General features: G+C 43.8%; 1 protein-coding gene across 1 annotated transcript in view; it reads left to right on the forward strand.

The window, feature by feature from the left end:
- The window catches only part of nbas (NBAS subunit of NRZ tethering complex), a 146,667-nt gene extending 133,225 nt beyond the window's left edge, over positions 1–13,442 (forward strand). The window contains exons 52-53 of the mRNA XM_053886996.1: positions 1,471–1,605; positions 12,236–13,442. Of these exons, the coding sequence (XP_053742971.1) occupies positions 1,471–1,605; positions 12,236–12,511 (411 nt within the window). The 3' untranslated portion in view covers positions 12,512–13,442. The remainder of the gene's footprint in view (positions 1–1,470; positions 1,606–12,235) is intronic.
- Positions 13,443–14,500: the final 1,058 nt, after the last annotated feature.

A 14,500-nucleotide genomic window follows, 5' to 3' on the forward strand; every position in this document is an offset into this window, starting at 1 on the left:
CATCATCCGTAGGAAAATAGCTGACCAAGCTTGTTTGCACTCAGCATAACCCTACAACACGTTCCTCTTCCCCTCAGCTCCCTGTGCATCCCGTCTTGATACAGAAGCCTGAAGCTATTAGGCTTGTAACCCGCAGCGGTGTGTTTCACATCAGCCCAGTGCATTTTGTAACCCACGACTGGCGTGCGCTGCTCTTTGCAATCTGACGGTCTCTAATGCAATTCACAGCCCGCTGAGCAGCATGGATGTGCTGAGCTTAATGCCATTCTGTATGTGAAGCGCCAGCAAACTGTGATATTAGTTTAGCGCTAATGCTATTCAGTGTGAATAGGCCACTGTCTGCCTGCCTGTCTAATATTAGTGTGGGAGCGTTCAGGGGGGTGGAGGACGACGCGGGTTGACTCGGTTCTCAACAGCTTTAATTTGAATCTGCTGGAATGAAAGCGCCAGAGCATGCAGGAGTCAGATTGCATTGTGATGTCTGTATATTCGCAGACACACCGGTGGTCATGTTTGCCAGAGTCGCTTCACTATATGGGATTATTCTTGACACACATGGGGCAATAGTGCATGTTTTGGTGCGTTGGCGTTTCAAACTGATCAATGACCAACATGAATACATGATCCCCAACTGATTTGACAGTGGGTGATGCATGTTCTTTCATGCATTTGCACATTTTAAACACGACTTCTTCATCATGAAGAAGAAATGTAGGAGGTTGCTGTCATTCATATTGATAAAGGGCTTCCCCTCCCCACGCTGCCATGTTGACATTCCGCTAACTTTCAGCAACTTGAGGGGCGTGGCCAAGATGCTTTTGTCCCTAGAAACCAACAAATAGTGCATCAAGAGTCATCTACTACCATGTATGGAATGGAACACATTCTTTCTGTGGGTGGCCACAGTCATGCCAAAACACAGAAGGATAATTTTAAATACATTTCATGATGAAATTAAGCCATGAGATTATAGGCTTACAGTAAAACATGTGAATAGGATTTTAATAAGGAATTTCATTATGAGATATTTCCTCCGCGATATTTTATTTTTATTTTGAGAGTCAAAAATATTGTTAAAATTAGCATTATTAAATCTAAAAAAAAGGCATTATATTTACAGGTAAAACCATATTTTTTAAATTCTAAATATAACACATGTGGCCCTATTAAATGTCCAAAATATGCTGAAAAAAAGAAACAAAAACCTGAGGTGAATTGTCTTCTGAAAACGTGAAATATTGCGTATCTGTACTCATAGCAAAATTCCATTCCCTTACTAATTTATAAGTTTGATGACTGTTTTTCCCACTGTTTCAGACTCATTTTATCCGAAAAGGTTATTGTAACCCTAATGAATATGTCCTTGGTTGTTCCGTTTCTTACTCCAAAGTGCCTCCTTGAAGCCATCCAGTGTTGCCTCATCCCTTGACAACCGTATAACAATTCCCTTTTTTTTTTCTTCTTTAACAGTGTTTGCGACTGATAACTACGCTACTGCTCAAAAACCCACCGGCTCTGCAGCAGCCTGCGCTCAAACTGATGGCTGAGAGCGGCGATGATGAACTTCTGCAGCTGACTCTGGATCAGATCAACGGCATGAGCGAGGTGAGTGATCCAGGCAGACGTTTCAATTCAGAAATGGAGGGCAGTAGGAGCGACTGCTAATGATTCTTTTCTTGGTGACTCACGCCGTCGTCTCTTGAATTGCGTTTCATGCCACCCTTCCCGTTTTCAGTGATGTTGTTAGTCCTGCCTTTGAGTTGTGATTTTTCACCTTTGACATGATGTACACGCACCAGCGCTCCTGGCTGTGTTAAAACATGATGCAACAGAAGTCTGAAGGGAAGGAAAACTAGACGCTCAAACAAGACAGTCAAGTATTTGTACCACAGCGTCAGTTCATTATTCATACTCCAGTGCAGGAAGCATGGAAGCAACTACATGAGCACACAACTATAGTTTAGTAACCTGAAAACTTCCTAAAGGTCAGTACACCTGGCCACATATACTGAGCCTTTAATTTAGCTTCATATTAAAATGAATTCCACCTTCTCGATCAGCAGCGTGTGGGCCGCTCTCTGCAGCTCCCTGGTCAGATAAGCGATTGTTCCATGGCAGACCACTCAGACCCCGCAGACCCTCTTTTTGTTCTCCGATCAGATAGAAGTGACGGATCACTATTCAAGTTACTCTATTAAATAAAATCGCTGCGGGATCTGTCGACATGAGCAGCACCTCCACTTATCTGAAGGTTGGAGTGTTTGTGCAGAGCAGGAGGAACAAGATACGCAGGAGGACGGGGCTCGATACATGCAATGTAAACAGATAACGTAGAAGCCATCTTGGATCTTATGGAGTTGACCATGAGTGTTGCGAAATGTGCTCTTTTCCTGCCACTCCGTCTGTTATCCACTTCAAAATCACGCTTTAAGTGGTCTGATTAGAAATGTTTCTCCTGGAGTGTGTTGAATATATCACACAGTCGTTGTGGGAATACCTTTGCAATAATGCACTGGAAACAATTCTATATCGGAAAGCTTTCTACAGTAACTACGTGCCGGCTTTCAAAAGCCAACGATAGAGATCATTTTATTTCCTTATTAGTGTTTCAGCGGAGTCAAATTGGATGTCTTAATATTTGTTTTTGTAGTTTTTTTTTCAGGTGCTTTAACGATTTATTTTTATTTTTATTTTTATTTTTATTTTTATTTTTATTTTTATTTTTATTTTTATTTTTACATATCGCCCACTTGTGAGTTTGAACCACAGCAGAGATTTGGACTCTGCCGACACATGGTGCTAACACTAGTGATGCGTACTGTGTTAACTGTCTATTCTGTTTCTTCCCGCTCTTCAATTGATGTCGTGACCGTCTGCAACTAAACTTCGTATTCATTGACCAGTTGTGGCTCCTCTACATACAATTAATACCTTTACATTTTTTCCCCCACTTTGATGTCAAATGGGTGACCATTATGCAACATAGGAGCCAAGACAGTCAACAGTTCGCATGTCATCTCATTGGAGAGCTGCTAAATATTGATGCGATCCACTGACTGGGGTCTCAAGGTTAAACCAGTCATTGCCAGAATGGAGTCTTGAAACAAACACACTGGAAGCCAGTGAAGTGTGCGGACAAGTGTTTCAACAAATTGTTGGAATCACCGATCCACAGATTGTGAGGATGGAAGTGGATAAAAAAAGTCTCCAAATCCGATCTGAGAAATTTGACTAAGAATCAAAGTTAATCTAAAGTTCTAGTGCTTGAACTCAGCAGCAGGCCGTGAGGGGATCAGTGTCGTCTAACTGAAGGATCAGGAATAATTGATTCGGGTTCAGCTCTGGCGATCAGAAATTCTCCAAGTGTCGGCAGGAAGGCGTTAATAGACTGCACTTACTTTTCAATTACTGCAAGCCTTTCATTGTGCTTTGCTCTTTTGTCACAGTTTGCTTCACTGCGGCGTTCCAAACCAAATTAATTCTTCACTGAGGGAAAAAAAAAAAAAACAAGTGAAAGCTGTTTTTAAATGTCACTGTTAATTCACCTGACTTTTCTTCCCGAGTTCATCTGCCTCAGGTGAAGCTTGCTCCTAATGCGATGTAAGTGGATGAACTTTGCTCGTGATAGTGTGAAGCAACGCAACGCTGCGCTCCGTGTGAGTGGCAGGCGTTACCTCTTAATGCCACGTGTGTGTCTGCTCTCTGACACGCAGTACAACTCTTATTGGCGTCTCCTCTGACAAAACATCTTTTGTTGATAACTGTGATGCACCTGGGATTTATTTGAGACCAGATGAATTTGAATTTTGTTTTCAGTTCATATGGTCTTACTGTGAAAAGCCTTTCTTATCAGGGGAGGAATGTCGGTGGTCTCTTGCTGTGCGGTCCAGCGTTTTGATCTAGAGAGCAGATGACTGAACATTGATGGTTGAGTAACTTCTTATGTTTTCACACTTATGAATGTTGAAGTGCAGCTAAACTTCATGATGTATTTAATCTGCGAACGGCTTTGTAAAATACGATTTCAGCTTTAATAAGGAATCAAAAGTCTTTTATTATGCTCTTATATTTCTCCTCAGTTGCCGTTTTTCTAGAACTTCATTTAGATTTTCTTATGATGAAAACTGATGCCGGGATCATATCCCCCCAGGGGTGTTTTTTTCCAGTCAAACAAGCACATATTGATCAGCCATTCTCTTCTTGATGGGTCGGAACTAAATCCTGCTCCCACTCAGCCCTTCGTAGACCGGTTTGACACCCCTGGTTTAAGCTTAAACTCACGTTAAACCCAACAAATAATTTTGTTTTGTTTTTGGATTTCCGCTACAGGAAGATGTCCAAAACTTCTCTTCACTTCATGGCGTCCATACTCTGTTAATCCAGAGTTATTGAATGCGCTCTGGATTTGTTTGCGAGTTTATAACCCCTCTGTGAAGCCGACAATAATGGTTTTCCTATTGACAGTTGGGAAGTTCCCTTCTGGTCAGAGGAGAGTTCATCATCACTTTAAAGTCTCTCTGAAGAATCACACACACCTTGTTCATCTGCCAAGTGAAGTGAAGAAGAGGTGTGTGTTATTGAGCGACTGCCTTTCTCAGTCTGTGTATTTATAGGTTCCCTGTCAAATCGGACCTTATATAACCGACGTGTGATCATCAGAGACTCACAAATGTGTTTGCCATCAAGGTCACGTCATTGTGTGTCCGTGCAGTGAGTGCAAATTAATTCACCGATACTCCAATGGTTTCTTCTTCATCAACAGGCCAGAGAAGTGTGGAGGAGGTGTGGGCGCTTGGTCGATTGGTCAGGTGTTTAATTGTTTGTGATTTTCTAGCCGTGCACGGCATCAACTCACTGAGTGGATTCACTAAGAATATCAGAATCTTACTTTCAAATCACGCCTTTTGCTACCTGAAATAGCAGCATTTTTTTGCTCACATGAGTTGAAAGACACTCAGAAAGTTCCTGTTGTCGCTCGCTCCTCGATGGTTGTCCCTGAAGTCACCACTTGGTGTCCCAGAATGATGCAGAAGTGACTTGCCTTTCACACCTTTCACTCCATCCTGGCGCCTATGTAACATAGAATGCTGGCTCAACAATTGTATTCTGTCCATTTTCCATTGATTCCAATAAGCTCGTACTAAAATATGCTATGACGTTTTGTATATAAGAAGAGAAAAATAGCTGGTCATGTTCGTCAACCATTTAGGATCAGACTTGAAACAGAGTTTTGGAAAACATGACTCGTGGCTTCAGCTTCCTGTTACCATATAATGGCTACTGCGTGTACACAATTGCCAGAAATTGAATCTACCGTAGCAATTGACCGTGACGCATCCAAAAACAAACACCGTGCTGATCAATTAACACGGTCTGTTTTCGTCTTTGCCTCTCGTCTCGAAGTGTAGTGTCTGAAGTGGCACGTGGGTATTTTGCTTCAGCAGCACCATGTTGACACGTTTTTTATTTTGACGGTGAAAGAAACGAATAAACATGATATACTGTACACATTGTTTGGGAGGAGGCTGATTTCTGCAAAAAGCCAATAATTACCGGAATAATATCTTTTATATCTTTCTATTTTTGCATAAGAAATTATTGAGTTACGCATGGATAACTACCAAACCAAGTTAAGTGGGTTTGTCAACGGCTTTTGTGATGATAAACATGTTTGTTTGCAAACGTGCGTCACCACGTTTTGGCTTTTTTTTTTTTGCTTCTCGGTCTCCTCACTGTCACTTTCAATCATGTCAAGCAGTAAGTGAAGATGGTCTGTTGTGGTGTGTTTAGAAGCGCGCGCTGGCAAAGCCCAGGGACCGCGGAGATGATAGGATGAGGAAGGCTTACACTCCGAGATGGCTGTGTGTTGTCTGGCATTCCAAAGAAGCTTCATGATTTAAATGATAAAAGAAGGCACGGCCATGCATTATGTATTAGACATTGTACGTGTACGGTAATTCCAATTAAGCTTTCCATCGGGGTGCAGCTCAGGATGAGAGGGGAAGACGGAGAGGTTTACAAGAAATGAGGTACACGCAGGGTAAGATCGGAAAACAAGGGGGTGAAAAATTGACCCCACCAGTCAGGTAACACTCGGCGACCACTGAGCTGCAATGACGCCCCAGCTGCATCTGAAGTGTCGAGACAGCCAGGAAGGGGGTTGCACTTCTCATAGTCTCTGTTTGATGTCTGTTTCTCTCTTCTGAATTCTGTCTGTTGGCTCCACCTGTGAGCCCATTTACATTATTGCGCACACAGGCAGATACAAGACACAAGACGCCTCTTTGTTTTCCAGTCAGGGCTCAGAGGGAGAGTGCTGTTTTGCAGACTTGGAGAGGCTTTTAACCTCCACGTGCACAAAGCACACCTGATCCTTCGGAGCTGAGTGAAGTTTTGACGGGGAGACCTCTCAATGACCGATCACCATTGACTACTCCGGACATATCCGCCAGCAAAATAGAGCTGGAATCTTCTTTAGAATTTAATTCAACATTAACCATTATCAAGTTAGATGACCAATATAAAGGGGCATTTTCTCCACCATATGGGTGGAGGCTTGATCTGTACTTCCACTTAAATACCGCTTGGATTTGTTCATCCATTAGTCATCTCCCACTTATCATTGGGTCGCAGGGTGCATCTGATCCAGCTGAAATATATTACAGTCACGGTCGGTTGATTCAGTAGCAGCACCCAGATGTGATGGAACCATCCGTGCCGGGGCCGCAGAAGTTCGCTGCTCTGATATCAACATTCTCCCCCCATCTCCGTTCCTCCGCCACCCTGTCACATCTATTTGCAGCCCGGCTGTCAGTCCCACTGACTCCACGGCTCAAATCGGCTGTCTCTCTTGACTGTGTCAAGCTGTAATAGCCTGGAAGGTGTGTGTGTGTGTGCTGTCGTTTCCTTAATAAATCTGGAAAGGTATTCTATATTTATATGTCGCGGGAGTTTGTGGTGCCACCCGTACAGAAATGTGCCTTTTGGTGATGCCGAGCATGTCACAGCGCACAACAACATCCCCCAGTTTGTATGCTCTTCCTGCTTCTCAGTGAAACCCACTGGGATGTGAAAGTTTATGCATGAGGAGATCCCATCTGCGGGTGTGAGGCGTCGGCAGCTGCGACACCTGAAACTTTTTTTTAACATTGGCTTCTCTGGGTCTTGACCAGCTGAGCTGGCCCGCCTGTAGGCACCAGTCGCGCAGCACTCAAGGTGGCAGCACTCATTGCCGCTGCGCTCCACTGAAGGTGATTCCTGTGATTAGCACGACGCCAGGACAGATCAAGTCACATTTGGCTCACGGTGAAACTGAACCAGTTGTTTTGGTTTCCTTGATTATAGTGGACATCTCTGTCCGTTTGGATCCATTTTAGTGACCATGGTTACAAGACAGCCCAGAAAAGTATAGTCTTTGTGATACTAAGATGGGAATTTTAGCTTAGTCCGATATTCCACTTTCACGACTACTCAGATAGCTCAACTGAAGGCCCATCTATGCTCCCTTTACCAGTGAAATTGTAACCATCCGTTACAAACAGTGTGTTCTTTTCATTGGTATTGCTGTTCCCCAATATGCAGTATCCACGAGATATCCACCTCCAACTCCCAAACCAACATGGCGGCTTTGGAAGAAGTTATGATGATATACCTCTTGCACTAGAAAAGAAAAAGGAGGGTAGAAGGAGAATCGATACAGAATTTCCGCCATTGTTACGTCTTCATCAAGTCTCATTACAGCTACATATCGGGTAGCAATATGGAAACAGGTAGAAATATGGAGGAAATGAACGTAACGTTGAGCATAAATGGTCTGTCAGCCTGTGGGTAACAGTTCAACTTGACTTAGATCGGTCCAGGTGATCTGTGCTAGCTTCAACTGTGCCACAGCCAGTAAAACACAGTGGTGACACCTCAGGAAGAAATGACAAAATATCAATGTGCAACATTGTCTCCTTGGGTCTTTGACCTTCACTCATGTCCAGTTTTGGTCCTCAGCTCTCACACCCAAAGCATCAAATGCTTTTGCCTCTGTCTTTCCCAAAAGTGACACGCTGCCCACAGCACCCGGATTTCCAGAGGAAGGCGGAACATTGGCTTTAATTGAAAGCCTGCTTAGAGCTGACTTGGTATCACTCTGGGCCGCAAAAATGCGCTTGTAAATAGTTGCTGTTTGACACCTTGAGTTTGAGATGCGTTGCACGGGAACATTGCAGGACGTGATTTGTTGATTAAAGCCTTGACATCAGAGGACAGCGATATTCCTACTCATCATTCCGGGGCTGACTCACATCTAAAGCAAGGGCTCTGTTGTGTGAATGTTTTACAATGATATCAAAACTTAAAACCAGATCCAACTGTGCTTCTGACTTTATTATGAACTCCGGTTGTCGCAGACTTTTTCACACATACATGCTGTCATTCGAACAATACTGAGAAAACAGAGAAGAAACTGATGTTTTGGTTTTGGACCTGTTTATTTTGTGTTGTGTACCGACCTTCCTCTCAGACTCTCCACCACGCAGCCTGTTTCTACTTCACCGTGGTTTTCAACGTTGTTTGGCCCCATTATTGATAGGTGCTGGAACATCTAGGTCCAGGAGTGACAAATCCTGTTTAGGATACTTCAGAAATCTGTGTGATACATTTCAAGTTTTCCATGCAAGTAGTTAGCAGTATTTACTACTGTTCTCAGAGGAGATATAATTATCATCAAGATTCTCTGCAGTCGCTGCTGAACCGAGTCTGGAACAGAAATGAACTCTGGAGTTCACATCAGGCTTCAAGTTGCTCACCGTGTGCAGACTCAAGGTCGCGCAGCCACACCACCGGTTTAACTCTTCAATATAAATCTCCATCGGTGTCAGTGCAGACAGTCAGAAATTAGGAGACAAATGTTTGTTTTCTGGTCGCCGATTCTACTGCATCATCTATCTGTGGTATTTGTCGCACACTCAAGTGAATTTTGAGTTCAGTGAAATTAATTTGCATGTCGAGCGCTGACATTATGAAGCGAGACTGCTTTCAGAAAGGTCAGCCCACGGGATGTTGCTATGCTCGGTCACTGACATATTTTCAGTCGTTGTGTGTGTGTCGTTTCTTTGTTTCCTTTCTCCTCAATGCAGATATTCATGAATAGTTAGCCAATGAGAATGCAGTGTTTCTAGACTTGGCTTGAACAAGACTCCATATTTAAAATGGACAGCACTGGTCCCGCCGCAACTTTCAGATTCTCTTCAGCATTTATCGCGTAGCTTCAGACCTCAGTGTGATTCTCCCACCATTGTGTGGATGCCTTTACTTTCTTAGGAGTATTTCTGCGAGGGAATTACCACTGTTATCACCCTCCCAAAAAAAAGCAGCACAATTCTCAACATGCTTGGAAAGACAATCTATTATGACAACTGGCTGATGGTGTTTGTGTGTAGCGTTTAATTACTGTAACACAAATCACATGGCCCGAGTCTTGTCGTCTTAAAGTTTGGAATGTCGGTTCATCACGCGCCTTCAGCTACTGCAAACAGTTGGTGCACTTAAAAATGTAGCCGATGCTTTCAGCCGTCTGGTTTTCTTCTTCTCTGCGGAACGTTCTCAGAACTCCAGTTCCAGCTGTCTCTGTCTGTCTGCTCTTCTGTCAATTCTCCCTCTTAACCCGCAGGAGCAGCCGCAGTCATCTGCTTCCTCTCACTGGCTTTCCATCTCTTTCCTCAGCTTGTCATGATTCATCTGCTCGTGTACCCACATGGATGAGGGAAATTAAATTATTAGTCATGCGTGCTATACTGTATGTCGGAAACGCTTCGATGTCAAGTCGGACTTGTGTGACAATGTGCCAGCGGTTCCCTCCGTATGAATCTAGATTGTCATGCACGCCTCCCGATCAGGATGAAAGGTGCAGTGATGCGAGTGTGGGTTTGCGCTCCACTGACATGAGCATTACATGCCTGCCTCTGGTTCATCATGTGGCCTGGATGACATCTTTGCACCACCAGCGTTTGTGCCATAAAGAGACTTGCTTCTTTTGTTGTGGGTCAAATATGTCATCACTTCCCAGCTCTGACTGTGAGTCTCACTGGACATGTAACTGTGTTACCGTGATCCATTTCAAGCCTTAGCACTAAGACTGAGTTGGGTGGCGGTTGGGTATCACGCAGATCGCAAGATTCATTTCATTCATTTCTTCCTTCACATGGCCTCACTTCATGTACGACTCATACTCCAGAGTGGACAGTGTTTCTAAGGAACAAAATAACTTCTCCCTGCAAGGGGTGGGTTAAAGTTTGTGGAAAGTCAGCATGGCCGATTGGAGAGGCAGAATTGTAGCCCTGTTTCTACTGAAGATGGCACTGTTTTGGGGTCCAGCGGATCCGTCAGAGGAGCTAACAGTTCGGTGAATTCCAACAACCGTTACGATCAGCTTCTCTTCCATGTCACTTCTTCTTCTTCTGTAATTCGACTTGTCGCTTCAGATTTTGATGCGACAGATTTCTCCTGAATTTTTGTTGCTTGAATCCCGGTCGCCTGCTTTGTTTAGCCGCACGTAATCCCACCACAAGTCTATTTTTTCTCTCTTTTGTCACGTTGTTCACTCGTGATGTGAATGGGCCTTTAGGCTCCAGAATCAAATCAGAATGGACTTTGATATTTCGGCAAACATTGTATAGTGTCTGGGCGTATCAAAATAGCTTGCTGAAATAAGGAAATTGCATCGGGAATTTGCACTCTTTCAGTGTCTTCTCGTGGAGCTAAAAAAAGAGGGAACTTAAATATATTTTTTCACATTGAACTCAAGATCACTTCAACTACGAGAGACCTTCACTGTCCATTTACGGTTCAGTTCAACTTGACCTTCATTTAGTGTCCCTGTTTTAGATATATTTTTAATCCTCCATGTGCCACGAAGAGGAACGATCCGGTGTCAAGATTTTGGAGGCGATGATGAGAAACATATCCCGCTTCTTTTTCTCTTCTCCAGAGGCGACAACATGAGCTGCACATTTATAATTGATCCGCCTCGCCTCCAGAAATACCCCAACACTGACTCGGTCTAATGTGCGAGTGAGTGTGTTCGCAGTTATGCAAGCACTGGCAAACTCATCGCGGCTGTAAACGGGTGGAAGGGAGATGAGTCACGGATGACCTCTGTGAGTCCAGACACTCAGTCGTCCCTCGCTGTGGCCCTCGAAGCTCCCACAACTTCCTCTCTGCTGTTTGGATTTTCATTGACGGAAGCGGATGATTAAAATGCATCGGGAGGAGGGTGTGTTCCAGTGACTACCCAGCAGTGCAGGAGACACGTTCACCGAACAGCAAGTTGTGATATAGTTTGTCGCAGTATCTCACTGTTTTCTTAATTTTCCGCTTTGTGGAGTTGCAATGTTTTTTTTAGATGCTGATTCACTGAGCTGCATTAAGCGTAGCTTAAAGGTCCCACTCACAACTGCAGCAGCACTTTCACTATGGTGGATGTTTTCACTTACATTCATGAAGCCACTTGACGGAGCTTGCTGACAAGTGCATTACCTCATGTTTCGCCAGTTAAATAAACAGCTCTAGCTGCCACCACTTTAATAGCCATGTCGGCACTTCATTTGTATAAGAGACATGGCCTTTTCATTTCCATAATTAATTCAGTTTTATCAAGACTTTTTCTTTTCTTCAGCAGCACATTCTTCTTCCCCTATAGCTTTATTTACATAGAAGATGCCTTCTCATTTCAGCCACTTTGCTTCCACATTTAGTCACTTTGTAACTGCATATAATAACCATCGCCTTGTTTGTGTTTGTGTATGTGTCTCTTCCTTAACTCTGTTTGCATTAGTCAGTACATATCCACATGTCAGAGACATTTACTTGCACATGGAGATTTCTGGAGATTTCAATGCGTCTTTTAAGCATGTAGCTTATCTGCTGCTAATCCGTCTACAGACCTTGGCCTGCAAAAGTCTGCTCATAAATATATGAGGGAGAATGAAAAAAATATATTTAGCCTCAGTATTTTCAGAGTTAACGCCGCATTTTGCATTTCTGTTTTTTTGGTTACGTTCACGGCACATCCACTCTCTTAATGAGGAATACCAAAAAATTGACAATAAAAAATCACTATAATAAAGAACTGAATATCGGCAATATTAAATTTCAGTTATATATTTCATATAATATACAGTATATATTATGTATAAGAAGAGTCAACAGTTGCTCACATCTCCAACACTTTCTCCTGCTTCTCCTCCAGGAAACAGCCTCCTCCTGCGATGCCGAACTCTTGTCTGTACTTCTGGATGCCGGCCTCCTGGTGGGCTGCGTCTCCTCCACCCTCTACCCTTTGCTCAGCGCCCACATGCTGTCCAACCACCAGGAGGCAGGCTGGGATGTCGAGAAGGCCGCTGCCCAGCTGCTGGCTGCCGGCCATGGGCCCGAGGCCGGATCCCTGCTGCTGGCTCACCGTGGAACCCATCACGCCCTGTTCACCTTCAACTCAGCGCTGGCTGTGCTGAAGAAATGGCTGTGAGGAGGAAGAGGAAGCTGTTGGGATGGGATTGCTTCATCCAGAAGGTCATTTAAAATGTTATTTAGAAATTAAAAGAAAATAAATAAAGAGAGCGAGTGAACTGTCATGATAAAAAGTCAATGTTTTTAATTTCATCTGAATGAGCTAAGCCTTGAAAATATATTTTGAGCAACTCATTTTAGGCACTAAGCAGATGTGTTAACACTACAAAAGCACTTCAATCTTCTGCACAATTTCCCCATTTCGTCTTTCCATATGGCAAAGTCAGAGCTGGTCCATCTATATTCTGATTGGCTGGCACAGACCTCTGAAGTCAACAGAGCCTATCGCCATGATCCTTATGTTACGTTATCTTCTGGACCAGGTCTCCAGCCACCAAAATCAATGTTCTCTGAAGCGATTTAAGATCTTACTTCGTCCCTCCTGTCCATGATGTATCGACTGACATTTGTCTAGCTACTGTTGCTCAAACTATATTTTAATTTGCTCTGGAAAATGGCTCCGTAACATGAGCTATCACACTCCCTCCTGGCTACTGACAACACATGCCTGATCGGAAACATGCGTGTCTCTGTGTGCAAGTGAATATTTCGATCTTGTGTGTTTGGCGGCTGTTGTGTGGCGAGGTAATTTTGAGCGGCATCCAGGAAGTGGTGGGTGGATATTAGCCCATTGTTCCACAACAGGTTTGCTTCTTTATTGTCGCAGCGTTAAACAGGCTGCCGCTGCGCCTTTTGTTTTGCCCCTAATAATGTCTAATTAATTCCTTCCAAAACAAATTAGCCCCACTGTTGCCCCGCACTCCCTCTGTGTGTGTTTCTGTGTGTGTGTGCGCGTGGGAACACAGACAAATCATATGCAAAGCTAATAAGGAGGTGGGCATATGCGGATGGTTATATTGTTCCATGTTTCCTCCAGAACGTGAATAAAGATCTCAAATTTCATCTCTTTTTTTCCTGCTGTTTTTACAGCAACAGTGTTGTCGTGACTTTGTTTACGTATTTAATCCATCAGTCCATCTGTTGTGGGGTTGCTGTGGTAACAGTGTCATTAGTGCCAGTTGTCATTTATAGTCTCCTCTCTCTAGCTTGTCCAGGGTCTTCAGTGTCCTCTTCGAGATAACTACAACCTTCCACCACGGAGTTGGTGATAAGGAGGTTTGAGAATAAGACCAGGATTTCACAGTTTTGAGGCTAAATTTTGGGATACGAGTCTAAAGGTACTGTCATGGCTCGTCTATGAAGGTGGACCCAATTGCTAGGTTGATAAACAGAAAACAGGCGATAAATAACAAACCTGACTAAGGGGGACAACAAGAGATGCACTCGGAGTTAAGCTCACGAGGCAGAGTAAACAGAAAGCGCTCGGAGGTGGGTCATAATCTCATTAACACGAGGAATAAACTCAAAAGCAGGGAAACCGAAAAGGGAGCCGAGCCAATAACACTCACGCGCAACAAGAGCGGATCACAGAAACAAGAGGAACTAAGGAGGCAGCTGAGAAAAGTCGTCAAGCACGTAAGTAAAGAGAAAACAGGGCAACAGGAGAAGTGCGGATTCAAAGGAGTACGGAGTACCGTAAAATGCAAATCAACCATTTGGCCCCGCAAGCTGGAACTCGGGTGTAGATATCCTGGAAGCTGGATGAGAAGCTGCACGGCCATTAAGCTGGGGAAAACAAAGGAAACGGAAACGAGCAGACAATAACAAAATAAAAGCATGAGGTAAAAAAACAGAACATGACAGGTACCTTCTCACTTGGCATAACCTGTCACCCAACTCACACCCTAGCTTACCCGCTTCTCAAGTTGCGTGAGTTGGTCAAACTGCTGGGGGCGGGTCTAAAATGAGTTGTGCATACCAGCAACTGCTACATTCGCGTCCTTCAACTTGTCACCCCAAACATGTTGCTGGGCCTAGAGATGGGTTTTTCTTTAAACTAGGGCTGCCACTAGATTAAAAATGTAATCTCAGTTAATCCCACTAGAGG

The sequence above is a fragment of the Synchiropus splendidus genome, chromosome 15 (genome assembly GCF_027744825.2).
Source record: "Synchiropus splendidus isolate RoL2022-P1 chromosome 15, RoL_Sspl_1.0, whole genome shotgun sequence".
Lineage (NCBI taxonomy): Eukaryota > Metazoa > Chordata > Actinopteri > Syngnathiformes > Callionymidae > Synchiropus > Synchiropus splendidus.